The sequence below is a fragment of the Cynocephalus volans genome, chromosome 6 (assembly GCF_027409185.1).
Source record: "Cynocephalus volans isolate mCynVol1 chromosome 6, mCynVol1.pri, whole genome shotgun sequence".
Classification (NCBI taxonomy): Eukaryota; Metazoa; Chordata; class Mammalia; order Dermoptera; family Cynocephalidae; genus Cynocephalus; species Cynocephalus volans.
The window spans coordinates 161,687,187-161,704,634 of record NC_084465.1 but is presented as its reverse complement, the minus strand read 5'-3'; the positions used below and the strand labels follow the sequence as shown (position 1 = coordinate 161,704,634).

Genomic DNA, 17,448 nt, shown 5'->3' with positions numbered 1-17,448 from the left:
ACATTGTGTGCCTATTAATATAGATTTATAATTTTTTATGTATTTGCCTTAAATCACATAGGAAAAGCACAAGTTATAAACCAAGCAAAAAGTACAATAATATTGGCTTTTTTATATTTACCTATAAAGTTATATTTACTCATGCTCTTTTTTTTTTTCTTCATGTTTTAGAGTTTCTGTCTAGTGTCCTTTCATTTCAGCCTAAAGCATTCTTTGTAGGGAAGATCTGTTAATAAATTCTCTCAGCTTTATTTATCTAGAAGTGTCTTAATTTCTTCTTCATTCTTGAAGGACTATTTCTCCAGGTATAAAATTCTTAGTTGACAGCTTTCTTTCAGGACTTTAAATATATTATCTAACTGACCAGTGGCTTCCAGGGTTTCTGAAGAGAAATCAGCTGTTAATCACACTGAGGATTGCTTGGAGCTAATGAGTCACTTCTCTCTTGCTGCATTCAAAATTCTGTCTTTGGGCTTTGACAGTTTGACTATAATATGCTTGGTGTGGATCTTTCTATGTTTATTTTGTTTGAAGTTTGTTGAGCTTCTTGTATGTACAGATTTATGTTTTTTATCAAATTTGGAGAATTTCTGCATATTATTTCTTCAAATATTCTATCCTTCCCCTCTGCAATTATCATTATGTGCATATTAGTATGCCTGATGGTGTCCTACCAGTCTCTTAGGCTGTGTTCATTTTTCATTATTCTTTTCTTTTTCTACTCCTCAAAATGGATAATCTCAATTGAACTATTTTCTAGTTCCCTGACTCTTAATTATGCCTATTCCAATATGCTGTTGAACTCCTACAGTGAATTTTTTGTTTCATTTATTGCATGGTGTGACTCTAGACTATCTACATTGTTCTTTTTTTATAATTTTTCTTTATTGATATTCTCTATTTGTTGAAACATTATTGACCTGGTTCCCTTTAGTTCCATGTCTGTGGTTTCCTTAGTTCTTTGCGCTTGCTAAAAAAGTTGAAAGTCTTTGTGCCTCAGCTTCCTCATGGTCATGTGGTAGCTGGGCAATTTAATGGTAGCTAGGCAGTTTAAAATGCCACAGTACTCTCTTGCCACTAATAAGCCACTCCCTTCTTCACCAAGTCTTCCAGTTTTGACTAGATTCCAGAGTTCTACAAAAGTTGATTCTGACATTTTTTCCGGCTCATTATTTGCTTCTGGGGAAGGACAGAGCCTTGTATTTCCCTACTTTGCCATTTTTTATGACATATGTTTGGTTTTTTAAAATTGTATGATCCCACTTATATGAATTAGCTGGAAGAGGTAAATCCATACAACACAAAACAGATTAGTGGTTGCCAGGGACTGGGAGAGGGGCTAATGGAGAGTAATTCCAAATGGGTACAGGGTTTCTTTTGGGAGTAATGAAAACATTATAGTGCTGAAGGTTGCACATCTTTGTTACTATACTAAAATCCACTGAAATGTACATTTTACTTTATTTTGAAAGGTACATTTTAAAAGGGTGAATTTTATGGTATGTGGATTATATCTTAATAAAAAAATCTTTAAAAATTTTTAATTCCAATGATTGGTAAACCCCTAAATAAACTGGGAGTCTCATAAGAACAGAGGGTGTGCTGTAGATATAACTGTTTTTAGACCATCAAAGTCTCCTGCACACAGCAGACATTCAAAAAAAAATTTTAAATCCAATAAACAAGTGCTTACTAATTTCTTATCAGCTAACATCCTGTGTCTGCCAGCCCTTCTTCTATGTTACAACTCTACTGCAAGTTACAATTTCTCCTTTCAGGCAAAAGCCCTTAGGAGACATGCCTAAGTGCCATGTTGTATATATATAGGTCAGATTTTTTAATATAATTCAGATCTGATGCATAACAAAGTACCTGGAAATGTAATTTCAAAAATCATAAAATAAGTAATTTCTATGTCTCAAATAACATACAGCAAAACAAACATACCCCTTTATTCTTTAGTTCCTTCAAAATAACTAAAGATTGTGGTCCCTTTATGCAAAAAAGTATTTTTTAAGTGCCAGACACTCTTCCAGGTATAGAAGCTTCAACTTCAAAAGCTAAGCCTCTCAGATACTTTTACTCTTTCATTAATTTTTCTTGAGGAAATGGCTAAACCAAAGGAAAAAAAAAAAGTGTACTGAGAAATATTAGTACCATCTCTCAAGGATCTATGGATCCCACAGGAAGTGGCGGAGGATGGACAGGATATGTAATGTGTTCCATTTTTGGCCAAGAATTCTTCTCTCTTGACACTATACACAGAAAAGTGAAAAATACAGAAGAAAAAATTCCCCTATTATCTTGCGAAATATCCTGAATTGCATGTGTTACACACACGTTCTCTGTCAAACTCTCTTACATCTTCAAAAGAAATGAGGGACACACAGCTCTCAGTGATGTTCTGATAACATCAAAACCAATCATTTTTAACTCATCCAGGAGTATGCAAATACCCACTATATGAGCGCAGAAGTATGATTATGTCCATTTCTTTTCTCAAAAACATTCTACACTTGACATATTTATAGCATAGTCAAAGCAAAACTGAATTAGCAAAAATGACGATAAATATTTTACGTAATTGATATAATCAGCACAAAAGTACCCTGCCTGTCAGCAGTTTAGATGGTGAGAAAATGTTAACTCCATTCAATTACATCAAGTTCACATGCTGCTTAGTCAGTGGGGAGGATATATTTTCAGAGAAGTAGCCAACCCAGACCTTTAAGTATAATTTTCCAATTTTTAAGTGTATAAAACTCAAATATAAAACATGAGGCCTACAAAACCAAATTTATCCATGCACTTCATGCAGACAGTAGGTCAGAATCCTCACCTCTACACAGAGAAAACTAATGTGGCCAAAGGCTACTATATGCACAAGCTTCCCACATGATTAGGGAAAACCTGCCGGTCACCTGGTCTCTAAGATGATCTAGGCTTCCTGATCAACTCTTCAACTCACCAGATTCTTCAAGGACAGCTCAGACAATTTCTCCCTCAAAAGCCTTTCTACACATTTTTAGGCCTTGGGAATCTCTGGGCACATAAGCATGGATGTCCTGTAAAATAGTAATCTATTTTAACTTCCCAGAAAGTGAAGATCACAGTTAACTACTCGCTGAATGTCTAAGTCATGAATGGGGCAAAGAAGTCTGAACAAGAGCTCCAGATAAAATGAGTCATACCTCCAAGATCAGGGATAAGCATCGCCTAAGCCTAACAAGGCAACCCCCAGGACAAGAAAAGGCAATGGAGCTAGAAAAAAATTTCAGAACTCACCTCGTCCCTGGTTGTCAAGAGCCCTGGGGCCATATTCTTGCTCTCCTGAGTGTTCTTCCTAGAGAAGAGTTAAGTTGCAGAGGTAGATCTGGGGAAAAGAGGAGAGAAGTGAGATGGGTCCTTGTGAAGAACATCTTTCACACTCTGTTTGGCCTCCCAATTCAGTACGAAGTAGGGGCACAGGGGAGGTAAGAAAGGCAGGTTGTAGAGGACATCAGTGCAACCAACTCTTAGCTAGTATCCTGTAAATAAAGTCCACAGAGCTGGACCAGCAAGCTCTGGTTGGGGAACAAAGCCCCTATCTTCCAGCAGCTGGGTGAGACTTTGTTTGGACTCCATTAAGAGAAAAAGGACTTAGAGGGCCCACAGGCAAATATTCATGAACTTTTTTTTCTGGTAATCGATGATCACCAGAAATGGTAAATATGTTCATACACAAACAAGACTATCTCTTTTTTTCTCCTAATTTCTTTAAAATACTTACTGTTTATAGCAAAAATATTAAAATTACCTTGTGATTCATAGCCTGCATACATTCAATACATATGACAATTATAAAGGATAGAGAAGTAGGTGCCAGCATCCCCACAATTACAAGAGCCCTCGTTTTACATGAAGTGTAAACTCTAAATAGGCTGTGAAAAGTTAAATATATATTGTTATCTCTAGAGTAACAACTAGAAAAAAATAGTAAAAATACAAAGCAGTAAAGCTGAAAGGCAATTAAATTAGAATGCTAAAAAGTATTCAATTGACCCAAAGAAGGCAGGTATAGGAACACAAAAACAGAGGAGGCAAATAGAAAACAAACAGTAAAAACAGATCTAAATCTAATCATATCCATAATTACATAAAATAAACATTCCAATTAAAAGGCACAGATTGTCAGAATGGATTTTTTTAAAAAAAGCAGGACTCAACCATATGTTGTCTATAAGAAACATCCCTTAAAGATATAGGTCGGATGCAAAAAAATGGCTGAGAAAAGATATAATACGCAAAGAGTAAACATAACAAGGCTGGAGTGGCTATATTAAGAACAGACAAAGTTCATTTCAAGACAAAGTATTACCAAAGATACAAAGAGCTGTTTCATAATAACAAAAGGGTCAATTCATCAGGAAGATATAACAAAGGTAAATGTGTATGCGTCTTATAACAATGCCTCAAAGAACATGATGCAAAAATTGACAGAATTCAACGGAGAAATAGATAATTCCACAACTGTAGTTGAGGAATTTAACACCCTGTCATAGCAATTGATAAAATAACTTGACAAAAAATCAGCAAGGAAATAAAAGTTCGAACAACCAACTTGACCAAATTGATATTATTCATTTGGTCACCACACCACAACAGCAGAATACACATTCTTTTCAAAGGCCCATGGTGCATTCAGCAAGACACACTATTTTCTGGGCTGTAAAATAACTCCTAATAAGTTTGCAAGGACTGATATTATACATAATTTGTTCTTTAATCTGAATAGAATTAAATTTTAAAAAAGTGACAAAAAGATATCTAGAAAAACTTCAAATATTAGGAAATTAAATACAGAATGGGCAGAGAGGAACTGGATTCATCAAGTGCAGACAGTCTTTTTGATTACCTTCACTGTATGGGGAGCAGGTAGATAGGGTAATGACTGAAGGAAGAAATCATGACACTGCTCCAGTCAAAACCCTGCAGGGGACCCCACTGACCCCAGAACGAGATCCACACTTACAACCTTGGCACCCAAGGCTTTTGCCAATCATAGTCCATTCCCCTTTTCCCACCTGAGTTTCCATCACCCCCCATGGACTTCCCTTTCCAGGCAGAAAGGACAACTCCTCTTATGCTCACAGCCAATCACTCACAGAGATGGGTGCCAAGCACTATGTCAGTGACTGAGGAGGAGCCAGACAAGGTGCCTGTCCCTCAAAGAACTATCTCAAACCAGTGGGACACTCAGAGAGTTGGGATGCACCATGCAAGCCCTGGAGTCCTCACGTACAAAGTGCCCTGGGAGCAAAGGGGAGAGTGAAATTTACTATGCCAGAGAAAACTCTGGAATGCTTTACAGTGAACAAACATCCGTAGCAAGGCATCTTTTGGGACAAATGGGGAAACTAAACACTGAATATTAAATAATATTAAGGAAATTTTGTTAATTTTGTTGAGGGTGATCACTGGTATTGGGGTTGTTTTCTTTAAACTCTTTATTCATAAAAGATGCATACCGAGGTATTAATAAATAAAATGACATCTGGGATTTGTTTTAAAATACTTCAGTAGAGAAGTGCCAGACACTTCATAGCACATTCACAACAGATCCATGAGGTTAAGTACCTTGCTCAAAGTGACTCAGCGGGAAGGCGCAGACCTGGATTTGAACTGCCAGGACTTAGACTGCAGGCCCTGGCACATGCCCCCTAGGGAAACAGACAATTTCCAAAGAAATCCACACTTGGGGTTGCAGATTTCAGGGGGAAAGAAGAGAGATCATTCATTTGTAAGTGATGAATCTGATTGACGAATCCGTGGGACTTCACAGCTATTTCTGATTATGTCTGCAATATTTTCATACTGCAAAGTTAAGAATAAGAACGTAAGTCAGGACGCCTGGCCCCCACTCCCTTTCTCACCCCCAGTAATTCAGGGGTCAGCCCACAGCCCTCTGGGGTCTGGGAAAAGTTCCCTGGCCCTATGTGTACCACTCCACTTGCTCCACCCCATGGTTCCTGGAAGCGTCCCAGTGCTGGAGACAGCCACACGGCGGCAGAAGCCTGCAATCTGGACACGGGGATGCCCAACGCAAGCCACGAATGTCTTATCTCCGCCAAGCCCTTTCCCAACTCACTGAGGTGCTGTAGAGGCCCAGAGGGCCCAAGGACACTGACCCAAGTCGCAGGGTGTCTCCCCATCATCCAGGCAAGTCTGGATGTTTGCCCTAAGGCAATCCCCCCCACAAATCCGGCTCCTCGTGGCCAAGCTGCGCCTCCATCACAACGGTGTGAACCACCCAGCCACGCGCGCCCGATAAACAAGCCGATTGATGCTTCCACCACACGCCCCCACCAGTGGGGATGTTTGCTCCAACCAGGGATGTGTCGTGTCCCCCCAAAACATACTGGCCCAGCCACCTCCCGGTCTCGATGTCGGGGTGGAAGTGCCCCAGGCCGATCCCACCCCACGGCCGCCAAAGCACGAGGGACGCACCTACGGAGTTGCGCGAGAACTCAGTCCAAAGCCGCCCCGGCCCCTCCAGGACGAGAAGTATACTGGGCCCCAAGCCCCACCCGGTTGTCGCGAGACAACGCCCCCTTCTCACCCCAACACACTCGCCCAGACTCCCCCTGCGAAGTGAACCGCTAGCCCCCCAACCTGCACCCCAAAACCAAACATCAAGCAACATGCGGCCACAGCCCGATCTTCCCCCGCCCGCCCACGCCAGCTTCCACGACCTCCGTCCCCGCGGTGGGGCGCAGGAGTGGGGACTACCTGCGACCCCGCCCACCAAAACCGCGGAAGGACGGTCATACGCGCCATGCGACCAAGTAGGGATGCGGAAATACGCTGACCCAGACTGCCCCAGACTGCCCCGGGGCGCGCGACTCCCCTACCTGGGATGCCCTAGAGCGAGGGACTACACTACCCAGAATGCACCAGGGAGCGAGACTACACTACCCAGAATGCGCCAGGGAGCGAGACTACACTACCCAGAATGCGCCAGGGAGCGAGACTACACTACCCAGTACGCCGTGAGGGGCGGGACCATCCTGTCCAGACTCCTCACCACTGGATCTGGCTCGAGCTTCAGGTAAGGCGGTGTGGTTCTTGTTACCTGAATCTGCTACTGGGACTCCGCGATCGCATGACTGAATAACAGCCGCTTAAGCTCTTGGAGAAATTGTGAAAAATCAGAAAGTAAAATCGAACTAACTTTCAAGGACATGAGAAGGGTGGTTTAGGTGAGCACTAATTTATAAGGTCCTTGTAATTTTAATTTACTTAAAAAGAAAAAAAGAAGTTAGTTACCTGGATGTTTTCTTGTTCTCCATCCTATAAATTCACCCCTGTATTTTTACACCCCTGGGTTTTAAATAACAGCATGTATGAATGTGCTTAGAAGTGCATTTTATAAAAACTGCCAAAAATACCGTGGTGGGGTTTTTTTGGTTTTGTTTTTGTTTTTTCAAAGAAGAAGATTCTGAAGTTCGTTTTGTTTTGTTTTGTTTTTAAACCAGCCACCGATATATATATATATCTCCCAAATGATCACAAGAAGAAAAATGAGGGAAAAGGCATTTAAAGAAATTTAAAGGTACAATAATTAAAATTACTGATACAAAAATCGTTTATTGGATGTAACAGAATCGAAAGCCCAGAAACATACCAAACTTTGCAGAGACACACACTGTTTTTCTAGGAATTGACAAAAGTGGTATTTTCAAATTACTTCCTATTTGCTTCTCCTCAAAATGAAGTAATAGGGACCAGATTTAGCCTTTTACCTAAATCAGCTTTTAAAGGGACAAAATATATGAAACAACAGATATGAAGACAATGAAGGGCCATGATCTCAGAGACGTGGGTAATGAATGAGGTTAGCCCTTGAACTTCTTTGGACGGAAAGCATTTTGGGGTCACAGAACAAAGAAGGGTGGAGTTCAACTTGAGTTGAGGAGATGGAGCTGGGAATTTGGGGAGGCCAAGGTAGCTAGAATTCACAGGGCAGAGTACAGAAAAGGAGGGAGAACTCCAAGGATGTGCACAGGGCCCTCTTCCTCCGGTATTAAATGAGTGCTGACCAACGTGTGCATGTGAGGAAACTCCCAGCATCAGGGGTAAACCCACTGGAAAGCATTAGAGGGAAATATGTGCTCACAAAGGGACAGGAATAGTGCCTATTCCCACAGAGTAGATATCTCATAATTCACACAACATCAAGTATTCAAAAGGGTTTTGCCTCAGTAGTGGGACAAAATTAGCCTAAATGCTTCTCTGGTCTCACCTAAGAGAGCTTAAAACCAATCCTAGAAAAGATCAAGTTTTCCCCAAATAACTGCACCCCAGAAAAGAAAGAAAAGCTTAAGAATAGTTGAAGGAATACAAAATGAGCACCCAATAAGGGAAAACTCAGGATTTCAGAATTCCAATGAAAAAAATGCCAGGGTGCAAAGAAGCAGGAATATGTTGCTCAAAATGAGGAGAAAAGTCAATCAATAGAAATGACCCAGAAATGGCACAGAAGATATAATTAGATGAGGACACTAAAACATTTAGTATAATTACAATCCATATGTTCAACAAGGTACAGGAAAGATTGAACATGTAAGTAGAGCTATAGAAGATATAAAAAAGACTGAAATTGAACTTCTAGAAGTGGAAACTATAGTGTCTGAGTTGAAAAATACACTGGATGGTATTATGGTTAATTTTATGTACCAACTCGGCTAGGCTCTGGTGACCAGTTGTTTGGTCAAATACTAGACTAGATGTTGCGGAAGATATTTTATAGATGTGGTTAACATTTTCAGTCGGATAACTTTAAAGGAGATTACTTTCCATAATTTGGGTGGGTTTCATCTAATCAGTTGAAGGCCTTAAGAGCAAAATCTGAGGTTTCCAGAAGAAGAAGGAATTCTACCTGAAGACTGTAACAGAAATCTTGCATGAGTTTCCAGCCTGCTGTCTTGCCCTATGAATTTTAGACCCTAGCCTGCAACATCAACTTTTATCTAAATTTCCAGCCTGCCTGCCTGCCCTACAGATTTTAGACTTTACAAGCCCCCATAATTGCATGAGCCAATTCCTTAAATCAATCTCTCTCTCGGTCTCCCTCTCTCTATCTATATCTATCTATATCTATCTATGTACATATAGATATATATAGGAAATAGAGACAACTGACAGATGTAGATAGGAGATATATATATATATATCTTCTATTGGTTCTGTTTCTCTGGAAGACCTTTTTGACTAATACAGTTGGTATTCCAGCAGATTAGACGTTTCAGAAAAAAAGATTAGTGAACATAAAGATATAGATGGGGAAACTATGCAAAGTGAAACAGAGAGAAAAAAATACTAAAATGAAAATTATTATTACTATTATTATTAAAATTATAAACCCACAGATCAAAGCAGATGAGTGAAACCCAAGCAAAATAAACAGGAAGAAAACATCACCAAGGTACAACTACTTAGCACCAGTCATAAGGAAATTTGTTAAAAAAAAAAAAAAAAAATCCAGAAAAGGTACATATTATGTGCAGAGGAAAAAAGATAAGGATGACAGCATATTTATTGCTGGAAAAAATGCAGGCCAGGAGCAACATCTCTAAAGCACTGAAAGAAAATATGTCAACCTAGAATTCTTTACCCAGTGAAAAAACAAAAAATAAAGATACAAAATACAAAAGCTGAAATAATTTATTATCAACAGGCTATAAAACATGTTAAAGGATGTCCTTCAACCAGAAGGAAAAGCATACCAGATGGAAATAGGGATATGCACAAAGAAATGAGGAGCACTAGAAAGAATAAGTAAAGGCTGTGTTTCTATTCAAATCTCTTTAACACATGTCAACTATTTAAAGTAATAAGAATGCATTGTGATGTTATATATGGAAGTAAAATGTATAACAATGATACCACAAAGGCCAGGGGAGAAATGGAAGTACATTGTTGTGAGGTTCTTCTATGTTATGTAAATGGTATAATATCACTAGAAGGAAAGTTGTGATAAATAAAGATGTATACTATAAACTCAAAGATACCCCTAAAATGACACAATAAATATATACCTAATAAGCCCACTTAAGACAAAATGAAATCACTAAAAAATAATTCAAAAGAGGGCAGCAAAAGGACAACAAAGGACAGATGGGACAAATAATATTAAGATGGTACATATAAACCCACCCATACTAAGAATAATTACATTAAATATAAATGACCTAAACACCCCAATTGAGATTTCCAGATTAGATAAAAAGTAACAGGTCCCAACTATGTGCCATCCACAAGAAGTCCACTTTTAATATGTAAGATGTATATAGTTTAAAAGTAAAAGTAGCAGAAAACATGCAAACATTAATTTAAAAGAAAAAGCTGGAGTGGCTTTATTAATAGACAAAGCTGGCATCAGTCAAGGAATATTACCAGAGACAAAGAGGATCACCATATCCCAGGCCATAATACAATTTGAACAAATTAAAAGAACTGAAGTCATACAAACTATGTTCTCTAACTATAACATAAACTAGACAACATCATAAAGATATCTGGGAAACCCCTAAATATTTGGAATTTAACCAATATTGTTTTACACCATCTGAAAACAACATTATTTATTCTGGTCTTTATTTAATGTATTTTGTTTTCTTTTCATCTGTCATGTATATTTCTTATTAAGTCTACTCTAGTTATTTTATTTTGTTATTGTTGCTTTAGTGAGTGGGATATTTTATTCCATTTTATATTCTAACTAATTATTAATGAATAGCACCATTGATTTTGCATATTTATTTTATATCTCTCCAGGTTACTGAACTTAATATTTCCAATAATTTTTAATAATTGTCTTCATTCCTCAATGATGTGATTACATCATCTGCAAAGAATAAGAAATATTCCTCCTCTTTTAAAATATTTATAGTCCTTTATTTTTATTTGGGCTGTGTTGACTAACACTTTCAGAACAATATTAATGTTGCAATACCTGGCAAAAATATATGAATATATAAACACATACATACATACATACACCATGATCAATGTTAATACAGGAAAACTTGCAACAAAATGTAACATAAAGCAGTGATATGTCTAGCCTATAAAAGTTCTTATAAATCAATACACTAATCAATTCAGTAGGAAAATGGGGAAAGGAAATGAATATGTAATTACTTTTTTTTTTTTTTTGTCTTTTTCGTGACCGGTAAGGGGATCAACCCTTGGCTTGGTGTCGCCTGCACCGGCCATCCCTATATAGGATCCGAACCCGCAGCGGGAGCACCGCTGCGCTCCCAAGCACTGCACTCTCCCAAGTGCGCCACGGGGCTGGCCCTGTAATTACTTTTTTAAAGTACTAGGAAACATAAGATATTATATTTTGTTACTCTAGGACTTGAAGAAGAGCTTCTGATGATGTTGTTTTGCCCTTATCAAACCAGCAAAAGGGCCAGCCTGTGGCTCACTTGGGAGAGTGTGGTGCTGACAGCACCAAGTCAAGGGTTAAGATCCCCTTACCAGTCATCTTTGTAAAAAAAAAAAAAAAAAAAAAAACCAGCAAAGAGATTTTTTAAAATAGTACCCAATGTTGAACAAAGAGGTTTTTTTCTTTAATAGTTATACCTTGTTTGAGTGTGTACCCCAGAATTCATGTGTCAGAAACTTAATCCCCAATGGGACAGAGGTGGGAAGAGGGGCCTAATGGGAGGTGTCTAGGCCGTGAGGGCTCTGCTTAATCTATTATAATAGATTAATGTCATTATAAAAAGAGCTTGGGGGAGAGGGTTTCCCTCTCTTGCACTCTTGCCCTTCCACCTTCTACCATGTGACGATGCAGCAAGAAGGCTCTCACCAGATGATAGTGCCTTGATCTTGAACTTCCCAGCCTCCAGAACTGTAAGCCAATAAATTTCTGTTCATTGTAAATTACCCAGGCTCATGTATTCTGTTATAGTAGTACAAAGCAAACTAAGACATACCTTGTGTTGATTTATTACCATTACTGCTGGTAGACTATGTTCAGTTGTGTTACTTGATTGATTTAATTTTGTATTGAATTTGGGGTAGAAGTATGTTAAATATTTTTCAGAAATCTTAAAAGTAACTTCTGTTTATGCATGAATTACATTTCAGAATTACACATATTTTCATACAAACAAACATTTAGTTAGTTAGTTAGTTTGGCAGGTGGCTGGTATGTAGATCCAATCCTGTGATCTTGGTATTAGAAAGCTGTGCTAACAATTTAAAATTAAAAAGTCTAAATTTAATATTTATAAAATTTAACAGTTTAAAAGCCTAAATTCAAGGTCTCCTACAAAATGAACTGTAAGCTTAGTGCAATTACAATTAAAATAGCATTTGCATATTTTTCAGCACCACAAAGTAATTATTATGTTTATCTGGATGGTGGTATTTATCATGAAAATGGTGATTAATAATAAAGCCCAATTAGCTATATTATTAGCATGTCAATATAAAACTCAGTGTGACAATGATGCAAGTTAGCTGAATGGAACTAAAGAGAAAGTCTAGTAACTAGGGAAGAAGAGAGGAAGGCAGGGAGTAAGAAGGGGAGGGAAAATGAAAAAGATGATTTAAAATCAGTTGACAAGGCTTGAGAGAACACGTTCTCAGGTTTTTACTTCAGGAAACGTAAAGCTAGGTTACAAAACAAACATAAAGAGAGAAATCAGAAACATAATATAATGAAATATAGATGATTTTGAAAACTATCTTGCAGTGTGGGACAGCCTTTGTATGATTTACACCAAAGCAGAGGCCATGAAGAAAAAGGTAGATTTTCTTGCATTTGAAAATAATATTGATTTGATCATCACATACTGTACAGAAATACTGGTAGGCAACTCTGTACCCCATAAATATTTATAAATAAAAATAAATTTTTAAAAAACCAAAAACACCTCCAGAAAACAGCAGCAGAACAAGTTCAATTTATACTTGCTGTCTGCAAAGATCTCTCCCATCTCACTCAGTTGTGGGAAATCCTGCTGAAGTGACTGAATCCACAATGGAGAGAAGCTTTGAAACCACAGAAGAAAGTTTCAGGAACTACTTTATTATTTCATTTTAATAATCTATGCAGGGAATTATACAGTAAAAAACCTAATAACCCAATTAAAAATGGACAAAGGAGCTAAATAGACATTTTTCAAAGGAAGACATACATATGGTTAACAGATACATGAAAAAATGCTCAACATCACTAGTCATCAGGGAAATGCAAATTAAAACTACATTGAGATACCACCTCACCCAAGTTAGACTGGTTAAAATAAAAAAGACGGTGAATAACAAATGCTGGTGATGGTGTGGAGAGAAGGGAACACCCCTACACTGTTGGTGGGACTGTAAATTAGTACAACCACTTTGGAAAACAATTTGGTGGTTTCTCAAACAGCTACAGATATATCCTCCATACAATCCAGCAATACCTGTTCTGGGTATATACCTAGAGGAATGGAAATCATCATGTCAGAGGGACACCTGCACTCCCATGTTCATCACAGCTCTGTTTATAATAGTCAAGATATGGAACCAATCTAAATGTCCATCAATGGATGACTGGATGAGGACACTGTGGTATATATACACTATGGAATACTACTCTCCCATAAAAAAGAATGAAATGCTCCCATTTGCAACAACATGGATGAACCTTGAGAAACTTATGTTGAGTGAAATAAGCAAAACACAGAGGGATAAATACCGCATGTGCTCACTCATGTGGGAGCTAAGAGAGAAAGAAGGAAGGAAAGAAAGACTACAGTAGTGCCCTGGTCTAAAAGAGGGAGGGAACATTCCTAGGGCTGCAAAGCAAAGTTGGGGGGAGAGGGGGAGGGGGAGGGTGGTTGGGGGACAATTGGGTGGGGACAAGGGGTATAAAAGCAATTTCTGGTAATTTGTATCTCATGAATATTCATAATAATAAATAATAAATAATCTATGCAGGGTTATCTCATTCTTTTAATTTACAATTTCTATTAGCAAGGCTCACTATATTTTTTGTGTGTTTAATGTTTATTTGGTTGTCTCTTCTGTAGGTTGTCTATTAAAGATCCTTTGCAAATATTTCTATTAGGTTTTCTTTTGCTTGTGAACATGTAGAAACTCTTTGCAATAGGGTTGCAGTAATGAACAACTGCTGGGTATCTAATCTTGTTTCTCTCCACATTATAGTCTCCTGAGGTTTACGTAAACCACAGTGCAATTTTACACACTAAAATTATGAAAAACCGTAGCCCTAGTGAATATTAGAGATAACATAAGTATTGTAACATAAGATATGTAAATTGTAAACATTGCAAATATTTTTTCAAGCCGTACTTTGTCTTTTGACTTTTTTTTTTTTTTGCTTGATAAGTTTACATTTTATATAACAAATATGTCTAAATTTTTCATTTTAACCCAAAATTTTTGTCATACTTTTAAAAAATTCTCTGGTTTCTAGATTATCCCTTTGGTCTCCTAAAATTGTCCAACATTTTTGTGATTTTATTTTTACACTATAATCTTTAATTGATCTGAAATATATTTTTATATGATGTGAGTTAAAGTTCTATACAAATTTGAAGAGATAGTCACTTGTGCCAGCCACAGGAATTAAATTAGCCAATATTTTCCTGTTGAATTGAAATACCTTCATTTTTATATATTGAAATTCTTAGATTCTGGAATCTATTTCTGAATTCTTTTCCACTCGTCTTTTTCTGAGTCTATGCCAAACAATAGCATACTGACTTGATTACAGTGGCTTTATACTATTTTTAACAGGTAGTAAGGCATATCTTTGTTCCCCATTCTTCCACTTGCATAAATTACGTCGTTAATAGTAGATATTTATTCTTCAACATAAACTTGAAAGTTTGTCAAATTAAAACAGACTGTTGAGGATATAACTAGAATTTTAAAGTGTGTATTAATTTTTCTTGGGTTTTCATTTTATTAATATTTAGATCTTGATTTTTCTTCAGCCTTTTTCCCTTTTACTTTTATTCCATTTTTGTTCAGATGTGCACTTATGTATACATCTTACGTATAAGCTCAATGAAATTTAATATGACAAATAGAGTTTCCTTTATATTAAGAATCTCTGTGCATTGAAAGAAAATTTTGAGAGTTAAAAGACTAGCTGTAGACTAGAATATATTTACAATAAATAATTTTATAAAACTAATATACAGAATATATAAAGGACTCATACAAATCAAGAATAAAAAGACATCCTAATGTACAAAAAAGTGAGCAAATTCAGTAGAAATCATACATCAAGATATAAGAATATTTCTAGTGCCCCAATTTTAAAATATATTGAAATCATATAAAGCATTAACATTCTTAAAATAAAATTATTTGTGTAATCAAATTTGCTACTCATTTATTCAAATTTTTACTGGTAATGTCAAATTAAGCATGGCCTGAGGATGCCTTGGCTCTTGAGTTGTTACATAACAAACTGCAATCTAATTTAGGATTTAGTTAACTAAAAGCCTAATTTAGGAGGATATTCTTGTAACAAATAGCTGAGTCTCAGTCAATTACAGCAGCTAAGCTTCAGTCAATTGGGGCCAACTAATTCAAATAAGGCAAACATTGAGTTGCAACCAATTAAGCTGTCTTTATAACTAATCAAGCTGTTCTTGTACCTCATTTCCATTTTCTGTCCATAAATACTGCCTGATAATGTTGCAGACTGGAGTTCTTTGAACCTGTTCTGGTTCTGAGGGCTGCCCAATTCATGAATTACTTTTGGGTGTTCTTTTCTTGCTCAAATGAACTCTGCTAAATTTAGCTTGTCTATAAGTTTTTCCTTTTAACAGTAAGTATGGGGACAAAACTAAAAGTTTATTGATTTTAATATAATTGTGGGTCAGTGATATTTCTTCTGTTTATAATAAGTTACATCTTTAAGAAATATACTAATAACATTTTAAATAAAACAATATTTCTTATTTTAAAAATAATTAATAAATCCAAGTCTGTGAGCTTACTGACAAAGAATTTAAAATAAATGTCATAAAGGTGCCCAATGGACTAAAAGAGAACACAGATACACAACTAAATGAAATCAGAAAAACAATGCATGAACAAAATGAGAACATTTACAAGGGAGTAGAAACTATTTTAAAAAAAAAAACTAAGTAGAAATTCTGGAACTGAAAAATACAAAAACTGAAAAATACAATATCATAACTGAACTGAATAATTCATTAGAGGGGATGAACAACGGACTTTATTAGTCAGAAGAAAGAATCAGCTAACTTGAAAACAAGTTATTTGAAATCATCAGGTCAGAGGAACAAAGAGAATGAAGAAAAGTGAAGAGAGCCTAAGAGACTTATGGGTCACTATCAATCAGATCAATATACACATTATGGAAATCCAAGAAAGAGAAGAAAGAAAAAAAGGAACAGAGAGCTTATTTGAAAAAGAAAAAGTCTGAAAACTTCCCAAATCTGAGGAAAGAAATAGACATACAGATTCAAGAAACTTAAAGAACTCTAACTAGAATAAATTCAAAAGGAGCCTCATCAAGATACATTAAAATCAAACTGTCTAAAGTCAAAGACAAATACAGAGTCTGGAAAGCAGCAAAAGAAAAGCAATTCATCACAGATAAGGGAGCTTCCATAAGATTGTCAGTGGACTTCTCAGCAGAAAGTTTTCAGGCCAGAATGTGAATGGGATTCAAAGTACTGAAAGAAAAAACAAGAATACTGTATCTGGCAAGCCTGTCCTTCAAAAATGAATGAAAAATTAAGACTTTCCCAGATTAAAAAAAAAAAAAAAAGCTAAGCGAGTTCATTACCATTAGACCTGCTCCACAAGAAATGTTAAAGGGAGTTCTTCAAGTTTCAATGAAAGGATGGTAGACAGCAACACAAAGCAGTATGAAAATATAAGGTTCTCCAGTACTGCACTGTTGGTGGGACTGTAAATTGGTACAATCACTTTGGAAAACAATTTGGAGGTTTCTCAAACAACTACAGATAGATCCTCCATATGATCCAGCCATCCCACTTCTGGGTATATACCCAGAGGAATGGAAATCATCATGTTGAAGGGATACCTGCACTCCTATGTTCATCGCAGCTCTGTTTACAATAGTCAAGATATGGAACCAGCCTTAAAGTCCATCGATGGATGACTGGATAAGGAAAGTGTAGTATATATACACTATGGAATACTACTCTGCCATAAAAAAGAATGAAATGCTCCCATTTGCAACAACATGGATGAACCTTGAGAAACTTATGTAGAGTGAAATAAGCAAAACACAGAGGGATAAATACCACATGTGCCTACTCATATGTGGGAGCTAAGAGAGAAAGGAAGGCAGAAAAAAAAGAACACAGTAGTGCTGTGGTCTAACAAAGGGAGGTAACATTCCTAGGGCTACAAATTGGAGTTGAGGAGAGAGGG

The 17,448-nt window shown here is 36.9% G+C and overlaps 1 protein-coding gene across 5 annotated transcripts in view; it reads right to left on the bottom strand.

Moving 5' to 3' along the window:
- LOC134380228 (zinc finger protein 169-like) overlaps window positions 1–6,527 on the bottom strand; it is a 28,756-nt gene extending 22,229 nt beyond the window's left edge. For 3 of the 5 annotated variants that reach the window (XM_063099871.1, XM_063099872.1, XM_063099873.1), the window contains exons 1-3: window positions 6,487–6,527; window positions 5,617–5,853; window positions 3,286–3,373 (exon numbers count right to left, since the gene is read on the bottom strand). In XM_063099871.1, the coding sequence (XP_062955941.1) occupies window positions 3,286–3,318 (33 nt within the window). In that variant the 5' untranslated portion in view covers window positions 3,319–3,373; window positions 5,617–5,853; window positions 6,487–6,527. Of the gene's footprint in view, window positions 1–2,968; window positions 3,066–3,285; window positions 3,374–5,616; window positions 5,854–6,486 lie in introns of those variants that run through there. The other 2 variants (XM_063099876.1, XM_063099875.1) reach the window with 2 other exon arrangements.
- Between the last annotated feature and the right edge of the window lie 10,921 nt (window positions 6,528–17,448).